The sequence below is a fragment of the Bombina bombina genome, chromosome 1, assembly GCF_027579735.1.
Source record: "Bombina bombina isolate aBomBom1 chromosome 1, aBomBom1.pri, whole genome shotgun sequence".
Classification (NCBI taxonomy): domain Eukaryota; kingdom Metazoa; phylum Chordata; class Amphibia; order Anura; family Bombinatoridae; genus Bombina; species Bombina bombina.
In genome coordinates, this window is record NC_069499.1 from 1,389,910,490 (window position 1) to 1,389,929,730 (window position 19,241).

General features: G+C 39.2%; 1 protein-coding gene across 4 annotated transcripts in view; it reads right to left on the bottom strand.

Annotated features, from left to right (window-relative positions):
• Positions 1-19,241, bottom strand: part of NR1I3 (nuclear receptor subfamily 1 group I member 3) — a 174,768-nt gene that overhangs the window by 22,613 nt on the left and 132,914 nt on the right. For all 4 annotated transcript variants that reach the window (XM_053704666.1, XM_053704675.1, XM_053704670.1 and 1 more), the window contains 2 exons: positions 6,135-6,251; positions 2,105-2,210 (listed from right to left, as the gene is read on the bottom strand). In XM_053704666.1, the coding sequence (XP_053560641.1) occupies positions 2,105-2,210; positions 6,135-6,251 (223 nt within the window). The remainder of the gene's footprint in view (positions 1-2,104; positions 2,211-6,134; positions 6,252-19,241) is intronic.

Consider the following 19,241-nt stretch of genomic DNA (forward strand, 5'->3'; position numbering starts at 1 on the left):
GGAGGAACTCGGAGTTCCTTAGCCATGAAGGAGGTGGCACGGATTATTCAGTGGGTGGAAGCTCACCATTGTTCTATCTGCCATCCACATTCCTGGAGTGGACAACTGGGAAGCGGATTTCCTGAGCAGACAGACATTTCATCCCGGGGAGTGGTCTCTCCAATCCGGAGGTGTTCTCCTGGTTAATCCTCAAATGGGGGTGCCAGAGTTGGATCTGATGGCGTCTCAGCAGAACGCCAAGCTTCCAAGGTACGGTTTAAGGTCTAGAAATCTTCAGGTCGCTCTGATAGATGCTCTGGCGGTTCTTTGGGATTTCGGTGTAGCACACCTGTTTCCTCCGTTTGCGCTCCTTCCACGAGTTATTGCTCGTATCAAACAAGAGACAGCATCAGTAATTCTAATAGCTCTTGCATGGTCTCGCAGGATCTGGTATGCAGACCTAGTGAAGATGTCTTCTTGGCCGCCTTGGAGGTTGCCTCTGACGAAGAACCTTCTAACTCAGGGTCCATTCCATCATCCAAATCTTGTTTCTCTGAAGCTGAGTGCTTGGAGATTGAACGCTTAGTTCTGTCTAAGTCTAGATTTTCTGAGTCGGTAACTGAGACCATGATCCAGGCTCGCAAGCCTGTTACTAGAAAACTTTACCATAAGATATGGCGTAAATACCTTTATTGGTGTGAATCTAAGGCTACTCTTGGAGTAGGGTCAGGATTCCTAGAATTTTGTCTTTTGTCCAGGAAGGTCTGGAGAAAAGGTTGTCAGTCAGTTCTCTGAAAGGTCAGATTTCTGCATTATCGATTTTGTTACCCAAGCGTCTGGCGGATGTGCCAGATGTTCAATCTTTTTGTCAGGCCATGGTCAGAATCAGGCCTGTGTTTAAACCTGTTGCTCCTCCTTGGAGCTTTAATCTTGTTCTTAAAGTTTTGCAGCAGGCTCCATTTGAGCCAATGCATTACATAGATATTAAGTTGCTATCTTGGAAGATTTTGTTTCTTATTGCAATCTCTTCTGCTCAGAGAGTTTTCGGAACTCTTTCGGAACTCTCTGCTTTGCAGTGTGATTCACCTTACCTTATCTTTCATGCAGCATACTAAATTGGGGTTTCTTCCTAAAGTGGTTTTGGATAGAAATATTAATCAGAAAATTGTTTTTCCTCCTCTCTGTCCCAATCCTTCTACTCATAAAGAACATTGGTTGCACAACTTGGATGTTGTGCGTGCTCTAAAATTCTACCTACAGACGACTAAGGATTTTCGCCAGTCTTCTGCCCTGTTTGTTTGTTTCTCAGGAAAGCATAAGGTCAGAAGGCTTCTTCTACTTCTCTTTCCCTCTGGTTGAGAAGTATGATTCGTTTTGCTTATGAGACTGCTGGACAGCAGCCTCCTGAGAGAATTACAGCTCATTCCACTAGAGCTGTCTCCTCTTCTTGGGCTTTCAAAGATGAAGCTTCTGTGGAACAGCTTTGCAAGGCTACAACTTGATCCTCTCTGCATACTTTTTCCAAATGTGATACTTTTACCTTGGCTGAGGCCTCTTTTGGGAGAAAGGTTCTTCAAGCGGTGGTGCCTTCTGTTTAGGTCTGCCTGTCTTGTTCTCCCTCCCTGTTCATTCTGTGTCCTCAAGCTTGGGTATTGGTTCCCACTAGTAATTGAATGACATTGTGGACTCTCCATATCTTAGGAAAGAAAACAAAATTTATGCTTACATGATACATGTCTTTCTTTCCGGATATAGAGAGTCCACAACCCCACCCTTTATTAGGACAGTTATTTTTTACTAAACCTCAGGCACCTCTACACCTTTGTGTTATTCTTTTTCCATTTCCCTTTGGTCGAATGATTGGGGATTATGGGTAGGGGAGTGACACTTAACAGCTTTGCTGTGGTGCTCTTTGCCTCCTCCTGCTGGCCAGGAGTGATATTCCCACTAGTAATTGAATGACGTTGTGGACTCTCCATATGTGGAAAGAAAGAAATTTGTCAGGTAAGCATAAATTTTGTTTTTGCTACTTTTTGGCTACATGATATATATTTTTATTTAGTTTGGTTATATGTACATGTGTAAGTAACAATAAAATGGTTAAGCCTATTAGATGCTCTATTACCTTCCTTCCGGAAGTGGGTGATGTTGGTCGATGTAGCATTTTAATGTTAGTGCTATCTTCTCCTGGTTCTCATCGATAGAGCTACGCTCTATGACTCCTGGACGATCTAAGAGAGATACAATCTCACATTTTAGTTACCTTTTTGGTTCTTTAAATAATAAAAATAATAGATGCAGCTTACAAGTTGCTTCATGCTAGGAAAGAATGGGAAGACTTTAAACGTGGGGTATGTAGTTATGTGTCTGCAGTCGTGTATGGCAATACATACATGAGAATATATCTGGTTGTCCAGTCCAATTGTCGATTAATTAAAGAGACATTAACACTTTGATGGTAAAATAAAATGATAAATCATATGAATATAAAAAAATCTGCAATATACTTTCATTATTTATTTGTCCCCTTTTACTGTAATTCCATTCTGAAATTGTGAGCTTTTCAGTTCCTGTTTGACATGGAGAAGTGCAGAACACCGTTATATTCCCCACAGTCATTGGCTGCACTTTTAGTGACCTCTATAATTGTCCCTAATTGGCCATAGCAGAGAAGGTAACAAAAGTTACAACATGGCAGCTCCCATTGTTTTATAGACATTAAAACTTTACACTTATTGAGGCCTAGTTATCAACGTGTCTACTTACCTGCCTTCGCCGGCCCAATACGCTCGCCTACCATCGCCGCCGCGGACCTGAATAATCTTGCCAAAGTTATCAAAAAAGCTGTCAAAAAGCCGCACACCAAGTACGGGGCGATCAGCAGCGGACTGTGATAGTTATCACTCATCCGATCTCACTGCTCTTCGGCTTTTCTACAGCTTTATTGATAAGCTGTCACTAAGCACCCACACTAAACTACACTGTTCTACCCCATATACCGGCGCCCCCGGAGCTCCTAGACCCCGCCGCAACTATAATAAACGTATTAACCCCTAAACCGCCGCTCCCGGAGCCCACCGCCACCTACATTATACCTAGTAACCCCTATCCTGCCCCCCCATACCGCCGCAACTAAATAAATTCTTTAACCCCTAAACCGCCGCTCCCGGACCCCACCGCCACCTATATTAAACTTATTAACCCCTAATCTGCCCCCCCTACACCGTCGCCACCTATAATAAATTTATTAACCCCTAATCTGCCCCCCCTACACCGTCGCCACCTATAATAAATTTATTAACCCCTATCCTTAAACTTAAATATTAATTAAATACATCTAAATATTATAACTCTTATTAACTAAATTAATCCTTTTTAAAACTAAATACTTACCTTTAAAATAAACCCTAATATAGCTACAATATTACTAATAATTATATTGTAGCTATTTTAGGATTTATTTTTATTTTACAGGCAAATTTCAATTTATTTTAACTAGGTACAATAGCTATTAAATAGTTATTAACTATTTACTAGCTACCTAGTTAAAATAAGATTGAAGTTCAATCCGATTGGCTGATCCAATCAGCCAATCAGATTGAGCTTGCATTCTATTGGCTGATCGTAACAGCCAATAGAATGCAAGCTCAATCTGATTGGCTGATTGGATCAACCAATCGGATTGAACTTCAATCAGCCAATCAGATTTTTCCTACCTTAATTCCGATTGGCTGATAGAATCCTATCAGCCAATCGGAATTCGAGGGACGCCATCTTGGATGACGTCACTTAAAGGAACCGTTATTCGTCGGGGGAAGAAGATGTCTCCGCGTCGGCTCGTCTGAAGATGGCTCCGCTCCGGATGGATGAAGATTGAAGACGCCGCCTGGATGATGACTTCAATCGGATGGAAGACTTCTTCAGCGCCCCTTGGATGATGACTTCAATCGGATGGAAGACTTCTTCAGCGCCCCTTGGATGATGACTTCAATCGGATGGAAGACTTCTTCAGCGCCCCTTGGATGATGACTTCGGCCGCTGCGGATGTCCTCTTCTGTTCAATCGGTGGTCGGCTGGCTGAAGACGGCTAAAGGTAGGATGATCTTCAGGGGGGTAGTGTTAGGTTTATTCAAGGGGGGTTTGGGTTAGAGTAGTGTGTGGGTGGTGGGTTTTAATGTTGGGGGGGTTGTATTTTTTTTTTACAGGCAAAAGAGCTGAATACTTTGGGGCATGCCCCGCAAAAAGGCCCTTTTAAGGGCTGGTAAGGTAATAGAGCTGTTAACTTTCGTAATTTAGAATAGGGTAGGGCATTTTTAAATTTTGGGGGGCTTTGTTATTTTATTCGGTGTAAGTAGCTTAAAATTGTTGTAATATTTTTTAAATGTTTGTAACTTTATATTTTTAGTAACTTAGTTTTTTTTATTTTTTGTACTTTAGTTAGTTTATTTAATTGTATTTAATTGTAGTTATTTGTAGCTAATTTATTTAATGATAGTGTAATTGTAACTTAGGTTAGGATTTATTTTACAGGTAATTTTGTATTTCTTTTAGCTAGGTAGTTATTAAATAGTTAATAACTATTTAATAACTATTCTAACTAGCTAAAATAAATACAAAGTTACCTGTAAAATAAATCCTAAAATAGCTACAATGTAATTATTAATTACATTGTAGCTATCTTAGGGTTTATTTTACAGGTAAGTATTTAGTTTAAATAGGAATAATTTATTTAATGATAGTGTAGTGTTAGGTGTAATTGTAACTTAGGTTAAGATTTATTTTACAGGTAAATTTGTGTTTATTTTAACTAGGTAGCTATTAAATAGTTAATAACTATTTAATAGCTATTGTACCTAGTTAAAATAAATTGAAATTTGCCTGTAAAATAAAAATAAATCCTAAAATAGCTACAATATAATTATTAGTTATATTGTAGCTATATTAGGGTTTATTTTATAGGTAAGTATTTAGTTTTAAATAGGATTAATTTAGTTAATAAGAGTTATAATATTTAGATGTATTTAATTAATATTTAAGTTAGGGGGGTGTTAGGGTTAGGGTTAGACTTAGGTTTAGCTGTTAATAATTTTATTATAGTGGCGACGGTGTAGGGGGGGCAGGATAGGGGTTAATAAATTTATTATAGGTGGCGACGGTGTAGGGGGGGCAGGATAGGGGTTAATAAATTTATTATAGGTGGCGACGGTGTAGGGGGGGCAGATTAGGGGTTAATAAGTTTAATATAGGTGGCGGCGGGGTCCGGGAGTGGCGGTTTAGGGGTTAAACAATTTATTTAGTTGCGGCGGGGTCCGGGATCGGCAGGATAGGGGTTAATAAATTTATTATAGGTGGCGGCGGTATAGGGGGGGCAGGATAGGGGTTACTAGGTATAATGTAGGTGGCGGTGGGCTCCGGGAGCGGCGGTTTAGGGGTTAATACATTTATTATAGTTGCGGCGGGGTCTAGGAGCGGCGGTTTAGGGGTTAATAAGTTTATTAGAGTGGCAGTGGGCTCCGGGAGCGGCGGTTTAGGGGGAAATAACTTTATTTAGTTGCGGCGGTGTAGAGGGGGACAGATTAGGGGTTTTAGACTTGGGGTACATGTTAGGGTGTTAGGTGTAGACAGCTCCCATAGGAATCAATGGGATATCGGGCAGCAGTGAACATGAACTTTCGCTATGGTCAGACTCCCATTGATTCCTATGGGATCCGCCGCCTCCAGGGCAGCGGATTGAAAACCAGGTACGCTGGGCCGGAAAAGTGCCGAGCGTACCTGCTAGTCATTTGATAACTAGCAAAAGTAGTCAGATTGTGCCGAACTTGTGTGCGGAACATCTGGAGTGACGTAAGAATCGATCTTTGTCGGACTGAGTCCGGCGGATCGAAGCTTACGTCACAAAATTCTACTTTTGCCGGGCAGCAGGGCTTGATAACTAAGGCGAATCAGCCTCGCCACAAATACGCTGCGGAATTCCAGCGTATTTGAGGTTGACGGCTTGATAACTAGGGGCCATTGTGTCAATATGCAAACAGCTAATGAAATTTAAAACAATAAATATATAGGTAATACTCAGAGTAATATTTTCTTTGAATGCTTCATTCTATCTAGCATTTATATAGTGTTTAATGTCCCTTTAACACAGAGAGGGATCTTACCAGGTGAGAAGAGGGCCAATGCTTGCATCAAGACATATTCCTCTCTATGAAGCTTTAATTTGCGGAAGGTGATATGAAATTTCAGGAGAGGTTCCAGGTACATGTGCTGGAAGCCGGCTGTAAGAAAATGACAAAAACTAATTCACTCTTCCTCTAATAATTTTTGTTTTTAATTTTGAGGAGTAGTATTTATTTAATATATCATCTGATCTATAACAATGTTAAAGGGACACTGAACCCAAATTTTTTATTTCGTTATTCAGATAGAGCATGCAATTTTAAGCAACTTTCTAATTTACTCCTGTTATCAATTTTTCTTTGTTCTCTTCCAATCTTTATTTGAAAAAGAAGGCATCTAAGTTTTTTGGGGGTTTCAGAACTCTGGACAGCACTTTTTTATTGGTGGATGAATTTACCCACCAATCAGCAAGGACAACCTAGGTTGTTCACCAAAAATGGGCCGGCATCTAAACTTACATTCTTGCATTTCAAATAAAGATACCAAGAGAATGAAGAAAATTTGATAATAGTAGTAAATTAGAAAGTTGCTTAAAATTTCATGCTCAATCTGAATCTCGAAAGAAAAAATTTGGGTTCAGTGTTCCTTTAAACTGCATTTGTGCAATAACCGTAAAAACAGGAGCATGTATACTTAGCTACAAGAATAGATGCTCCCAATTCCAAAGTGTGTTTCTTGAATGATTTACTTTTCAAAAATAAAATAAAACAGGACTTATTTTTTTGTTTGCCACATCTACATACACAACAATAGCAAGATAAGTATAAAAAAGCGTTGCCTTGCAAACTGCACTAGGTATTCCATGCTCTTTGGGTAGTAGGAACAGCTCAGTTTGCCAATGTAAATTAAATAAAAACAGGAAAAATAAATAATGAACGCAAATTATGTTATGTTTTACTATGTATAATTGAAAATGTTATGGAGGATTTATATTTTTAGTTTAATGCCAGAAAAACTTCAAAAAGGTACCTGTATAGTTGGAAAGATTGCATGTTTTGTGAAACGTGTGATATGTTTTATGTAATGTTGTGCTGTATACATGCATCTATGCTTCTGTAGTCAGGGTTAATCTTGTTTAGTTTTTATAGAAAATAATACATGATTAACCGGAATGTGGTTCTCTGCAAATCCAAATATGTACATTTGCAGGAAAATGTCTGTGAACCCTTTAGAATTACCTGGATTTCTGCACTGATTACTCATAAAATGTGGTCTGATCTTCATCTAAGTCACAATTAGAGTCAAACACAATCTGACTAATCTAATAACAGTCTAGTACTTTTCAAAATTATATTGAAGACGTGTAATCATTCACAGTGCAGGATGGAAAAAGTAAGTGAACCTCTGTGTTAACTATTTCTACAAAAGCTATTTAGAGTCAGGTGTTTCAATTAAGGAGATAAGATTGGAAGTGTGGGTTGCACAGCTGCCCTGCCCTTTAAATAAAGGTACACCAAGCCTGGTTACTAACAAATCTGTTCTTCTCAAGAATGATTGCTTATTGTTAACATGCCTCAATTACAACAAGTTTCACAGGACCTTTAGAATGTACATTATAGAAATGCATGAAGCTGGAAGAAAGTTACAAAATCATTGCTTAAGACCTGGGCGTTCATCAATCCACGTTAAGACAAATTGTCTCCAAAATGTAGACAATTTTGGAGTGTAGCTACTCTCCCTAGGAGTGGGTGTCCTGCAAAGATCACTCCAAGAGCAAAACAGGCAATCCTGAAAGAGGTGAACCCAAGAGTAAAAGACCTTCAGAAAACTCTACAAACTTTGTTCATGTGTCCACTATCAGAGAAACATTGAACAAGATGGTGTACATGGAAGAACAGACTCAATGAAGGAAACATGTTCTGTTTAAAAAACATTGTGGCATGTCTGTAGTTTGCACAAGATAAGCAGTGGAGAGAGCATCATGGTTTCGGGCTTCTTTGCTGCCATAGGGCCTGGGCCCCTTGCAATAGTTAAGGGAACAATGAATTCAAAAGTGTATCAAGACATTTTACAGGAGAATGGCAGCGGTCCATGACCTCAAGCATAGGAAAGGTTGGGTAATGCAACAAGACAATGGCCCAAAGCACACAAGTAAATCAACTAAAGAATAGCTGAAATCAAAGAAGAATCATGTTTTGGAATGGCCAAGTCAGAGTCCTGACTTTAATCCTAATTAGATGCTGTGGAATGACCTGAAGAGGGCTGTGCAATCAAGATAACTGTCTCTTATTAGTTTAGTCAGATAATGTTTATCTATAAATGTGACTTAGATAAAGATCAAATTACATTTTATGAGTAATCAAAGCAGAAATCCAGGTAATTCCAAGGGGTTCCCAAACTTTTTCTTGCAACTATAGCTGAATTTCTTTACATTTACATAACCTTATAGGGTACAACAATGTTTCAGTTTTTGAGAATGCATTAAAATGGCACACGTGTCTGTTTTTTCAGTTGGAAGCTGGGCATATTGTATATATAATTTGAGTGGTTTTATTAAACTAATTAGGAACACTTGTGTTAGACTGGAATTACACTAATCATCCATTCTGTTTAAAGGAACACAAACCCCCAAATTTTGTTTCACGATTCAGATAGAGCTAACATCTTTTTTCAACTTTCCAGTTTACTTTTTTTTCACATTTGATTTATTCTCTTGTTATCCTCTGTCGAAAGAGCAGCAATGCACTACTGGGAGTTAATGGTACTAAAGAAAATATATAGGCGCTGATGTTGATATGAACTTAGAACCTAATGTAACCCTATGTGATATGTCTATATATAGAAAATATTGTACAGATGTTGTTTGTTAAAAACGGTTAACATAAATGTTCAATAAATTATGCTAAATAGGCAGCATAATCTGCCTGTTTGAAATATCATAAACAGATACCACGAAAAATATAAAAATATCACAAAATAATAAACTGCCCAATCATGAAAGCAAATATTTTAGTCCAATTAGTATGATATTAATTATACAACCTTTGTGTGTCAGACAGGTCAGTCCTGAATAGGAAAGTCTTTTTAGACAGCAGATCCGCAATGATATTTGCCTCTTAACGGGTTATACATCCGTAATGTGGTGATTGCTTGAGTGAATCTTAATTTAGATATCCTGTCGGGTGCTGCTCCTCTATCCGGTGTTTCCCCTACTTCGGAGATGAAAGCTGAAATATCTGTAAAAAAGAACAGGAGCGCAAAACTCCGACTCAAGTGAAGATTTATTTAAATATAGTATAAGCGCAAGTTACAATATGCACTTACAAGCTTTAAAAAACAATAAGCATGTCTGTAAATGAAGTCCTCAGTTAGTTCAACGAACTGCAATCGACCTGCAAATGCGATCAAGTTACCCCTCCTGGATTTGTTCAAACCCGGTCACTATGAACCTCCAAGGGCTGCCTTCTACGTCAGTAATAAAGCGGTATGTGATCTTCTTCTGTGTACTCCCAAACGCATTTCCCCCGACGCCGGTCGGGCTTTTTCAAGAGTTTTGTTGTGTATGACAGCTTCGGCATCCGCTGGCTTTTTATATCCTGCAGACTCCACCCTCTGCTGTTTGCTAACTTATAGAACAATGTTTACAGGTGCTGTTCACAAACACTGTGATACTGCACGCATAATGTTAAATTAATGATCGATTTAAAAGATGTAAAAAATACAAACACAAGATGAAACAATGCATAATACAACTGCATGATTAAAAACTTATACACCTTAGATAGTGGACGGTACTTCATATATAAAAATAACGTTAAAAAGATTCAATGTAAAAAAAATAAAAAAATAAAAATTTCCAATGTAAATTTTTTTGATAATAAATATCACAATTATACACACTTCATTATTGTATATCGGTGTACCTAAAACCATAATTAATACTTAATTCATAAAATTATATATATTAAGATCTCTGATGTCTAAATTCACATAAAGGCCTGTATATCTAGATCTACGTTAAGACCTTTGGGTTCAGATACATCTAATCCAGTAGGTTTCCTGCCTCCTTAATTTTAATAACCTATTCTCCTCTGAAGGAGCAACCCAATCTATAACCTGTATTTTTAATGATTTGGAGTCGCAGTTATGGACCTCTAAGAAATGTTTTGATACGCTATGTTTGAGCAATTTTATTTTAATATTGTACAAATGCTCACTAAAACGTCTTATTTTTCTTTTTGTGCGCCCCACGTACTTTAGGCCACACCCACAGGTGAGGAGGTAGACCACAAAAATCGCATCACAATTACTTTTATGTTTAATTTCAAAATTTTTAGAGTTGTCAGAGTTACTAAAGTTCATTGAATGACCAATATGTGTGCACATACTGCACCTTGACTTTCCACATTTTTTGGTGCCTTTAGAATTAGTGAGCCAATTTGTGTTTTCTAACTTAATAGAACTGTTTCTTAACCTACTGGGGGCCAAGATATTTTTTAGATTTTTTCCTTTTTGTAAATTATATTCGGACGATCCCCTAGGGTTACACCCAAAATGGGATCAGATTTTAAAATGGCCCAATGCTTATTTAACGTTTTTTGTATTAGGCTAGAACCTTCATTGTAACTAGTTACAAATCTTGCCTCTGTAAATGAATTCATTTTTGCTTGATCCAATTTATTTTTAGCTGTATAATTATTTTTATTCTTATATTCTAACAGTTCCTTCCTATCTTGACTAAGAGCTTTAGATTTCGCATTCTTTAGGACCATACTGTCGTAACCGTTTTCTATAAATTTATTGTCTAATATGATGGATTCACTTTCAAAATCCTGAAGTCTGCTACAATTTCTTCTAAGTCTATGATACTGACTATAGGAGACATTTTGTATCCATTCTTTTTTATGATTACATTTAGCATTTATAAAGCTGTTTTTCTCGGTGGGTTTTCTATAGTTTTTAACTAGAACTGTTTTATGTTCTTCATCATAGTATAATAATAGATCTAAGAATTCAATTTGATGGGCTGAATGTTTTCCTGTAAATTTGAGATTGTGGTTGTTATTGTTTATATATTGATAGAACCTTGTGATACTGTCTTGTGTCCCTTTCCAGACGATAATAATATCGTCTATGTATCTATTATAATGTATGATGTTATCACTAAAGGGGTTGTTGTTCCATATGTATTGTTGTTCAAATACATTTACATACAAGTTGGCATAGGATGGGGAAAACGTTGTCCCCATCGCTGTGCCTCTTGTCTGCAAATAACATATATTCTCAAAATAAAAAAAATTGTGAGTTAAAATAAATTTGATGTAGTCAACTAAAAACTCTATGTGTTTCAAGGGAATTCTCCAATTCTTTAATTCTGTCTCCACTGTTTCTACACCTGCATCATGAGGGATACAGATGAAGAGTGAGGACACATCACAAGTGACCCACCAATAGTCTTCTTCCCACGATATACCTTCATATAATTTGATCACTTCCAGTGTGTCTTGTATATAAGCTTTAGTTCTTTTAACAACTGGTTGGAGATAAAAATCCACATATTTTGAAAGATTATCACACAAGGACCCTATCCCTTTTTATTTTGAGAATATATGTTATTTGCAGACACGAGGCACAGCGATGGGGACAACGTTTGCCCCATCCTATGCCAACTTGAATGTAAATGGATTTGAACAACAATACATATGGAACAACAACCCCTTTAGTGATAACATCATACATTATAATAGATACATAGACAATATTATTATCGTCTGGAAAGGGACACAAGAGAGTATCACAAGGTTCTATCAATATATAAACAATAACAACCACAATCTCAAATTTACAGGAAAACATTCAGCCCATCAAATTGAATTCTTAGATCTATTATTATACTATGATGAAGAACATAAAACAGTTCTAGTTAAAAACTATAGAAAACCCACTGAGAAAAACAGAATTTATGTTTACCTGATAAATTACTTTCTCCAACGGTGTGTCCGGTCCACGGCGTCATCCTTACTTGTGGGATATTCTCTTCCCCAACAGGAAATGGCAAAGAGCCCAGCAAAGCTGGTCACATGATCCCTCCTAGGCTCCGCCTACCCCAGTCATTCGACCGACGTTAAGGAGGAATATTTGCATAGGAGAAACCATATGATACCGTGGTGACTGTAGTTAAAGAAAATAAATTATCAGACCTGATTAAAAAACCAGGGCGGGCCGTGGACCGGACACACCGTTGGAGAAAGTAATTTATCAGGTAAACATAAATTCTGTTTTCTCCAACATAGGTGTGTCCGGTCCACGGCGTCATCCTTACTTGTGGGAACCAATACCAAAGCTTTAGGACACTGATGAAGGGAGGGAGCAAATCAGGTCACCTAAATGGAAGGCACCACGGCTTGCAAAACCTTTCTCCCAAAAATAGCCTCAGAAGAAGCAAAAGTATCAAACTTGTAAAATTTGGTAAAAGTGTGCAGTGAAGACCAAGTCGCTGCCCTACATATCTGATCAACAGAAGCCTCGTTCTTGAAGGCCCATGTGGAAGCCACAGCCCTAGTGGAATGAGCTGTGATTCTTTCAGGAGGCTGCCGTCCGGCAGTCTCGTAAGCCAATCTGATGATGCTTTTAATCCAAAAAGAGAGAGAGGTAGAAGTTGCTTTTTGACCTCTCCTTTTACCAGAATAAACAACAAACAAGGAAGATGTTTGTCTAAAATCCTTTGTAGCATCTAAATAGAATTTTAGAGCGCGAACAACATCCAAATTGTGCAACAAACGTTCCTTCTTCGAAACTGGTTTCGGACACAGAGAAGGCACGACTATCTCCTGATTAATGTTTTTGTTAGAAACAACTTTTGGAAGAAAACCAGGTTTAGTACGTAAAACCACCTTATCTGCATGGAACACCAGATAAGGAGGAGAACACTGCAGAGCAGATAATTCTGAAACTCTTCTAGCAGAAGAAATTGCAACCAAAAACAAAACTTTCCAAGATAATAACTTAATATCAACGGAATGTAAGGGTTCAAACGGAACCCCCTGAAGAACTGAAAGAACTAAGTTGAGACTCCAAGGAGGAGTCAAAGGTTTGTAAACAGGCTTGATTCTAACCAGAGCCTGAACAAAGGCTTGAACATCTGGCACAGCTGCCAGCTTTTTGTGAAGAAACACAGACAAGGCAGAAATCTGTCCCTTCAAGGAACCTGCAGATAATCCTTTTTCCAATCCTTCTTGAAGGAAGGATAGAATCTTAGGAATCTTAACCTTGTCCCAAGGGAATCCTTTAGATTCACACCAACAGATATATTTTTTCCAAATTTTGTGGTAAATTTTTCTAGTTACAGGCTTTCTGGCCTGAACAAGAGTATCAATAACAGAATCTGAGAACCCTCGCTTTGATAAGATCAAGCGTTCAATCTCCAAGCAGTCAGCTGGAGTGAGACCAGATTCGGATGTTCGAACGGACCTTGAACAAGAAGGTCTCGTCTCAAAGGTAGCTTCCATGGTGGAGCCGATGACATATTCACCAGATCTGCATACCAAGTCCTGCGTGGCCACGCAGGAGCTATCAAGATCACCGACGCCCTCTCCTGATTGATCCTGGCTACCAGCCTGGGGATGAGAGGAAACGGCGGGAATACATAAGCTAGTTTGAAGGTCCAAGGTGCTACTAGTGCATCTACTAGAGTCGCCTTGGGATCCCTGGATCTGGACCCGTAGCAAGGAACCTTGAAGTTCTGACGAGAGGCCATCAGATCCATGTCTGGAATGCCCCACAGTTGAGTGATTTGGGCAAAGATTTCCGGATGGAGTTCCCACTCCCCCGGATGCAATGTCTGACGACTCAGAAAATCCGCTTCCCAATTTTCCACTCCTGGGATGTGGATTGCAGACAGGTGGCAGGAGTGAGTCTCCGCCCATTGAATGATTTTGGTCACTTCTTCCATCGCCAGGGAACTCCTTGTTCCCCCCTGATGGTTGATGTACGCAACAGTCGTCATGTTGTCTGATTGAAACCGTATGAACTTGGCCCTCGCTAGCTGAGGCCAAGCCTTGAGAGCATTGAATATCGCTCTCAGTTCCAGAATATTTATCGGTAGAAGAGATTCTTCCCGAGACCAAAGACCCTGAGCTTTCAGGGATCCCCAGACCGCGCCCCAGCCCATCAGACTGGCGTCGGTCGTGACAATGACCCACTCTGGTCTGCGGAAGGTCATCCCTTGTGACAGGTTGTCCAGGGACAGCCACCAACGGAGTGAGTCTCTGGTCCTCTGATTTACTTGTATCTTCGGAGACAAGTCTGTATAGTCCCCATTCCACTGACTGAGCATGCACAGTTGTAATGGTCTTAGATGAATGCGCGCAAAAGGAACTATGTCCATTGCCGCTACCATCAAACCTATCACTTCCATGCACTGCGCTATGGAAGGAAGAGGAACGGAATGAAGTATCCGACAAGAGTTTAGAAGTTTTGTTTTTCTGGCCTCTGTCAGAAAAATCCTCATTTCTAAGGAGTCTATTATTGTTCCCAAGAAGGGAACCCTTGTCGACGGAGATAGAGAACTCTTTTCCACGTTCACTTTCCATCCGTGAGATCTGAGAAAGGCCAGGACTATGTCCGTGTGAGCCTTTGCTTGAGGAAGGGACGACGCTTGAATCAGAATGTCGTCCAAGTAAGGTACTACTGCAATGCCCCTTGGTCTTAGCACCGCTAGAAGGGACCCTAGTACCTTTGTGAAAATCCTTGGAGCAGTGGCTAATCCGAAAGGAAGCGCCACGAACTGGTAATGCTTGTCCAGGAATGCGAACCTTAGGAACCGATGATGTTCCTTGTGGATAGGAATATGTAGATACGCATCCTTTAAATCCACCGTGGTCATGAATTGACCTTCCTGGATGGAAGGAAGAATTGTTCGAATGGTTTCCATTTTGAACGATGGAACCTTGAGAAACTTGTTTAAGATCTTGAGATCTAAGATTGGTCTGAACGTTCCCTCTCTTTTGGGAACTATGAACAGATTGGAGTAGAACCCCATCCCTTGTTCTCCTAATGGAACAGGATGAATCACTCCCATTTTTAACAGGTCTTCTACACAATGTAAGAATGCCTGTCTTTTTATGTGGTCTGAAGACAACTGAGACCTGTGGAACCTCCCCCTTGGGGGAAGCCCCTTGAATTCCAGAAGATAACCTTGGGAGACTATTTCTAGTGCCCAAGGATCCAGAACATCTCTTGCCCAAGCCTGAGCGAAGAGAGAGAGTCTGCCCCCCACCAGATCCGGTCCCGGATCGGGGGCCAACATTTCATGCTGTCTTGGTAGCAGTGGCAGGTTTCTTGGCCTGCTTTCCCTTGTTCCAGCCTTGCATTGGTCTCCAAGCTGGCTTGGCTTGAGAAGTATTACCCTCTTGCTTAGAGGACGTAGCACTTTGGGCTGGTCCGTTTCTACGAAAGGGACGAAAATTAGGTTTATTTTTGGCCTTGAAAGGCCGATCCTGAGGAAGGGCGTGGCCCTTACCCCCAGTGATATCAGAGATAATCTCTTTCAAGTCAGGGCCAAACAGCGTTTTCCCCTTGAAAGGAATGTTAAGTAGTTTGTTCTTGGAAGACGCATCAGCTGACCAAGATTTCAACCAAAGCGCTCTGCGCGCCACAATAGCAAACCCAGAATTCTTAGCCGCTAACCTAGCCAATTGCAAAGTGGCGTCTAGGGTGAAAGAATTAGCCAATTTGAGAGCACGGATTCTGTCCATAATCTCCTCATAAGGAGGAGAATCACTATCGACCGCCTTTACTAGCTCATCGAACCAGAAACACGCGGCTGTAGTGACAGGGACAATGCATGAAATTGGTTGTAGAAGGTAACCCTGCTGAACAAACATCTTTTTAAGTAAACCTTCTAATTTTTTATCCATAGGATCTTTGAAAGCACAACTATCTTCTATGGGTATAGTGGTGCGTTTGTTTAAAGTGGAAACCGCTCCCTCGACCTTGGGGACTGTCTGCCATAAGTCCTTTCTGGGGTCGACCATAGGAAACAATTTTTTAAATATGGGGGGAGGGACGAAAGGTATACCGGGCCTTTCCCATTCTTTATTTACAATGTCCGCCACCCGCTTGGGTATAGGAAAAGCTTCTGGGAGTCCCGGGACCTCTAGGAACTTGTCCATTTTACATAGTTTCTCTGGGATGATCAAATTCTCACAATCATCCAGAGTGGATAATACCTCCTTAAGCAGAGCGCGGAGATGTTCCAACTTAAATTTAAATGTAATCACATCGGGTTCAGCTTGTTGAGAAATTTTCCCTGAATCTGAAATTTCTCCCTCAGACAAAACCTCCCTGGCCCCATCAGACTGGTGTAGGGGCATTTCAGAACCATTATCATCAGCGTCGTCATGCTCTTCAGTATCTAAAACAGAGCAGTCGCGCTTACGCTGATAAGTGGGCATTTTGGCTAAAATGTTTTTGATAGAATTATCCATTACAGCCGTTAATTGTTGCATAGTAAGGAGTATTGGCGCGCTAGATGTACTAGGGGCCTCCTGAGTGGGCAAGACTCGTGTAGACGAAGGAGGGAATGATGCAGTACCATGCTTACTCCCCTCACTTGAGGAATCATCTTGGGCATCATTTTCATTGTCACATAAATCACATTTATTTAAATGAGAAGGAACCCTGGCTTCCCCACATTCAGAACACAGTCTATCTGGTAGTTCAGACATGTTAAACAGGCATAAACTTGATAACAAAGTACAAAAAACGTTTTAAAATAAAACCGTTACTGTCACTTTAAATTTTAAACTGAACACACTTTATTACTGCAATTGCGAAAAAATATGAAGGAATTGTTCAAAATTCACCAAAATTTCACCACAGTGTCTTAAAGCCTTAAAAGTATTGCACACCAAATTTGGAAGCTTTAGCCCTTAAAATAACGGAACCGGAGCCGTTTTTAACTTTAACCCCTTTACAGTCCCTGGTATCTGCTTTGCTGAGACCCAACCAAGCCCAAAGGGGAATACGATACCAAATGACGCCTTCAGAAAGTCTTTTCTATGTATCAGAGCTCCTCACACATGCGACTGCATGTCATGCCTCTCAAAAACAAGTGCGCAATACCGGCGCGAAAATGAGGCTCTGCCTATGATTAGGGAAAGCCCCTAAAGAAAAAGGTGTCTAAAACAGTGCCTGCCGATATAATTTTATCAAAATACCCAGATTAAATGATTCCTCAAGGCTAAATATGTGTAATATATGAATCGATTTAGCCCAGAAAAAGTCTACAGTCTTAATAAGCCCTTGTGAAGCCCTTATTTACTATCTTAATAAACATGGCTTACCGGATCCCATAGGGAAAATGACAGCTTCCAGCATTACATCGTCTTGTTAGAATGTGTCATACCTCAAGCAGCAAGAGACTGCTCACTGTTCCCCCAACTGAAGTTAATTCCTCTCAACAGTCCTGTGTGGAACAGCCATGGATTTTAGTAACGGTTGCTAAAATCATTTTCCTCATACAAACAGAAATCTTCATCTCTTTTCTGTTTCAGAGTAAATAGTACATACCAGCACTATTTTAAAATAACAAACTCTTGATTGAATAATAAAAACTACAGTTAAACACTAAAAAACTCTAAGCCATCTCCGTGGAGATGTTGCCTGTACAACGGCAAAGAGAATGACTGGGGTAGGCGGAGCCTAGGAGGGATCATGTGACCAGCTTTGCTGGGCTCTTTGCCATTTCCTGTTGGGGAAGAGAATATCCCACAAGTAAGGATGACGCCGTGGACCGGACACACCTATGTTGGAGAAAACAGCTTTATAAATGCTAAAAGTAATCATAAAAAAGAATGGATACAAAATGTCCCCTATAGTCAGTATCTTAGACTTAGAAGAATTTGTAGCAGACTTCAGGATTTTGAAAGTGAATCCATCATATTAGACAATAAATTTATAGAAAAAGGTTACGACAGTATGGTCCTAAAGAATGCGAAATCTAAAGCTCTTAGTCAAGATAGGAAGGAACTGTTAGAATATAAGAATAAAAATAATTATACAACTAAAAATAAATTGGATCAAGCAAAAATGAATTCATTTACAGAGGCAAGATTCGTAACTAGTTACAATGAAGGTTCTAGCCTAATACAAAAAATGTTAAATAAGCATTGAGCCATTTTAAAATCTGATCCCATTTTGGGTGTAACCCTAGCGGATTGTCCAAATATAATTTACAAAAAAGGAAAAAATCTAAAAAATATCTTGGCCCCCAGTAGGTTAAAAAACAGTTCTATTAAGTTAGAAAACACAAATTGGCTCACTAATTCTAAAGGCACCAAAAAATGTGGAAAGTCAAGGTGCAGTATGTGCACACATATTGATCATTCAATGAACTTTAGTAACTCTGACAACTCTAAAAATTTTGAAATTAAACATAAAAGTAATTGTGATGTGATTTTTGTGGGTGTGGCCTAAAGTACGTGGGGCGCACAAAAAGAAAAATAAGAAGACGTTTTAGTGAGCATTTGTACAATATTAAAATAAAATTGCTCAAACATAGCGTATCAAAACATTTCTTAGAGGTCCATAACTGCGACTCCAAATCATTAAAAATACAGGTTATAGATTGGGTTGCTCCTTCAGAGAATAGGTTATTAAAATTAAGGAGGCAGGAAACCTACTGGATTTTTAAGTTAGATGTATCTGAACCCAAAGGTCTTAACGTAGATCTAGATATACAGGCCTTTATGTGAATTTAGACATCACAGATCTTAATATATATAATTTTATGAATTAAGTATTAATTATTGTTTTAGGTACACCCATATACAATAATGAAGTGTGTATAATTGTGATATTTATTATCAAAAATTTTTACATTGGAATTTTTTTTTTACATTGAATCTTTTTAACGTTATTTTTATATATGAAGTACCGTCCACTATCTAAGGTGTAAAAGTTTTTAATCATGCAGTTTTATGTATTATGCATTGTTTCATCTTGTGTTTGTATTTTTTACATCTTTTAAATTGATCATTCATTTAACATTATGCGTGCAGTATCACGGTGTTTGTGAACAGCACATTGTCAGACAGCTGTTGGCTACGTCACCTGTAAACATTGTTCTATTGGTTAGCAAACAGCAG